Source organism: Stegastes partitus, unplaced genomic scaffold (assembly GCF_000690725.1).
Source record: "Stegastes partitus isolate 25-593 unplaced genomic scaffold, Stegastes_partitus-1.0.2 Scaffold1333, whole genome shotgun sequence".
In the NCBI taxonomy this organism is placed as follows: Eukaryota; Metazoa; Chordata; class Actinopteri; family Pomacentridae; genus Stegastes; species Stegastes partitus.
This window is the reverse complement of record NW_007579064.1, coordinates 94367-97461: the sequence shown is the minus strand read 5'-3', so window position 1 is coordinate 97461 and position 3095 is coordinate 94367. Positions and strand designations below refer to the sequence as shown.

The 3095-nt window shown below is 46.4% G+C and overlaps 1 protein-coding gene across 1 annotated transcript in view; it reads left to right on the top strand.

Annotated features, from left to right (window-relative positions):
• Window positions 1-289: 289 nt before the first annotated feature.
• Window positions 290-3095, top strand: part of LOC103369808 (UPF0606 protein KIAA1549L-like) — a gene marked incomplete at its 3' end in the record, with an annotated part of 83074 nt that continues 80268 nt past the window's right edge. The window contains exon 1 of the mRNA XM_008298624.1: window positions 290-380. Within this exon, the coding sequence (XP_008296846.1) occupies window positions 290-380 (91 nt within the window). The remainder of the gene's footprint in view (window positions 381-3095) is intronic.

Below are 3095 nucleotides of genomic sequence, written 5' to 3'. Positions count from 1 at the left end.
AGTAGGACGTCGGACCGGACTGAGCTTCACACAAACACCACCGGAGACGCGAGCAGGAACCAGCGGCCGCCGTCGACCCTCGGAGCCGCAGCAGGCTCATGGAGAGCGGGGACGCGCCTGTCCGCACCGGGGGCGCGTCGATCGGATGCCTTTCCGCGCAGCAGCGCCGTTACATGTTCTCCGTCCAGGATTAATCGGTGGACCAATGGCTCCCAAACGTGCGCTCCTCTCCGGCGGCGGCGGCCCCCGGGTCAGAGGGGGGGACGGCTGCCGGACCGTGGATGCGGGGATGGCGGTGACCGGGAAGAGGACGCGCTGGTGGATGGCGACCGTCGGCGCGGTGCTGATGCTGCTGATGCAGAGCTCGGCGGCGGCTCACGGTAAGACGCTGCTGCTGCTGTTTGTGTCCAACCTGTGGAGCGGATCGTGTCGTTACATAAACACACGGAGCTCCGGTGGAGACCGACTCCGGCCGCAGAAACGATCCGGTTCCTGCTGCGGGTGTCGGGGTGAGATGAGCGCTGATGCCTGGGAGGGAAAACGGCATCTGGGCGATGCGTCCTGAGTGTTGTGGTGATTTGTGAGGGCGCTGCTGCCTCCACACGTCCGACACATCTCATTTATTTGGTCTCGTTTCATTAAGACGCGCGCATCTCTCCGGTGGACCGGCTCCGTGGCCTCGTCGGGCCCTCGCCGATGTCACGTCCCCAAAACACGCAGCCGCTCGGCGCGCAGCGCACCGCAGCGCTGCGCATTAAGGAGGAAACTTTTTATTCATTCATGGAGCCGCAGGTCAGCAGCTCCAGCCGCACGCAGCGGGACGCTTCATGTCTGCGCTCATGAATTATGGAGCAGCTGCGCGTCCTCAGACGAGCGAGCGACAACAAAAATAGCAGCAGGTTCGGTCACGTCGCTCCGCCTGCAGGATGCTTCCACGGAACCCACGGTCCTGGTGGAGCTCAGGTTTAGAAAATGGTTGTGTGAAGGAGGAAAAGCTCATTTCACGCATTTAACTGAGTCTTAATGCGCAAAAAGGCTGCGCGTTGGCACCAAAAGATGGATTCAACTAAATATAGAGACAGCTGGGTCGGAACAATGTGGTAGAAACACACCAGAATATTTGGTTAAATCAGAATTCAGCTCACCCAGACGACACAAAGGCAGTTTAGCTTCATGTGTCCTTCAGCCAAAGCGGTGACATTAAAACACAACAGATGAGCTTCAGCTGCTGAAAGGTGACATTTATAAAAAGCTAAATGTCAGATGTCCAGTTTGTTTCCAGGAATCATGACTCAGACTCAGTTACACTCTAAAAAACAACCAGGTCTGGCCTCAAACTACAGTTAGCATCAATCTGCTGGAGTTCAGACAACCGCTAACGAAATTATGTTCAACCAACGAGCTATACTGAGTTCAGTGAATTAGCTTTTACTCTAACATCAAAGACATTGAAAATGAGCAGTCTGGACCTTTGGAAGTCCTGAACTCAAGGTGAAGAAGCCGATTTCATTAAGTTACCTCAACTAGATTTAGATTAAAATCAACTAAAACACAGAAATGTGGGTTTAACGTACGCACAAAATGAAGTTGATGCAGCATTTTTATGTCAACTCGTCAAAATAGTGTTTGTAAATTAAAACGTTTATCTGAATCAGAACGTTTAGACTCAACAAAGAAACACTAAAACTACAGTTCGCATCAATTGTTTTGAGTTCAGAGAACTTGTCATGGAATTATGTTGAACCAACGAGCTATAATGAGTTCAGTGAATTAGCTTTTACTCTAAAATCAAAGATATTTGAAATCATCGGTCTCGATCTTTTGAAATCCTGAACTCAAGGTGAAGAGAAACCAACGAATGAAGCCGATTTCATTCAGTTACATCAACTAGATTTAGCTTTAAATCACTTAAAACGCAGAAATTTGAGTTTAACGTACGTCCAAATCAAGTTGATGCAACATCATTATTTCAGCTCGTCAAATTAAAAAGTTTTTCTGAATCAGAACGTTCAGACCCAACAAACAAACACTAAAACTACAGTTTGCATCAATCTGTTGGAGTTCAGAGAACTTTTAATGATATTATGTTGAACCAACGAGCTATAATGAGTTCAGTGAATTAGCGTGTCCTAATCCTCCGTTAGCATCCGCTGGTGTTTTAAATGACTGAATAAGAGACTTGAAATCCTGAACTCATTGTGGAGAAAATGAAGTCGTGAAACCAATTTAATGAATTTACAACTTGGATTTAAATCAACTTGTGCAGAAAATTGAGTTGAAGCTACTCACAATGTTAAGTTGGTGTAATTAGCAACGTTATGAACGGGTTTTTAATGGGTTCTCTGGATTCTTTTTTTACAGTGTGAGACAATAAAACTGGAAATAAATATAAAATTAAAGCTTTTTAATCAAACTAAAAGCAAAAAAAGAAAGAAAATAAGCAGTACAACAAACAAAATCCATAAAAAAGACAAAAAAACACCTTAAATCAACGACGTCATCACATCACAGTCAGAGAGCTTCATGTTCACATTAAAGTCTGTTTACATTTGGTTTTATTCACTGAAATGAGCGTTTCTGTGCCGCAAACAGCTTCTTCACATGCAAATCACTTCTATTTATTTACTGTACTTCTGCGTTTTTATTGTGAACACCAGAAACTTTGCACCTTTTTTGCCGTTTTCCTGATTTTTTTTAACTTCAGAGCCTCTGGTTACCCGACGTCTCCTCAGTCTGTCTGTTCATGTAGCACCCGCAGAACCAACAGAACTCTGACCTGTGGGTCCATCAGCTGGTTTCGTGGCTGTTTCTGGTTTTTATTTCATCATGATTTAACCGTTTGCTCGCAGACGGGTCGCTCAGGCGTCACGTCGAGCCCACGTTGGTGAAGTTCTGCTGGGAGTCAAAGCAGCGACTCTGAAGCCGGTCGGAGGTTCGTCTTCTGGACTCGATTTGAGTTTCTCTGCATTTAAGTGTTTTTATTCCCGGCAGCCGTGTGTGTGTTTGTGTGTGTGTATGTGTGTGTGTGTGTCTGTGTGTGTGTCTGTGTGTGTGTGTGTGTGTGTGTGTGTGTGTGTCTCTGTGTGTGTGTGTCT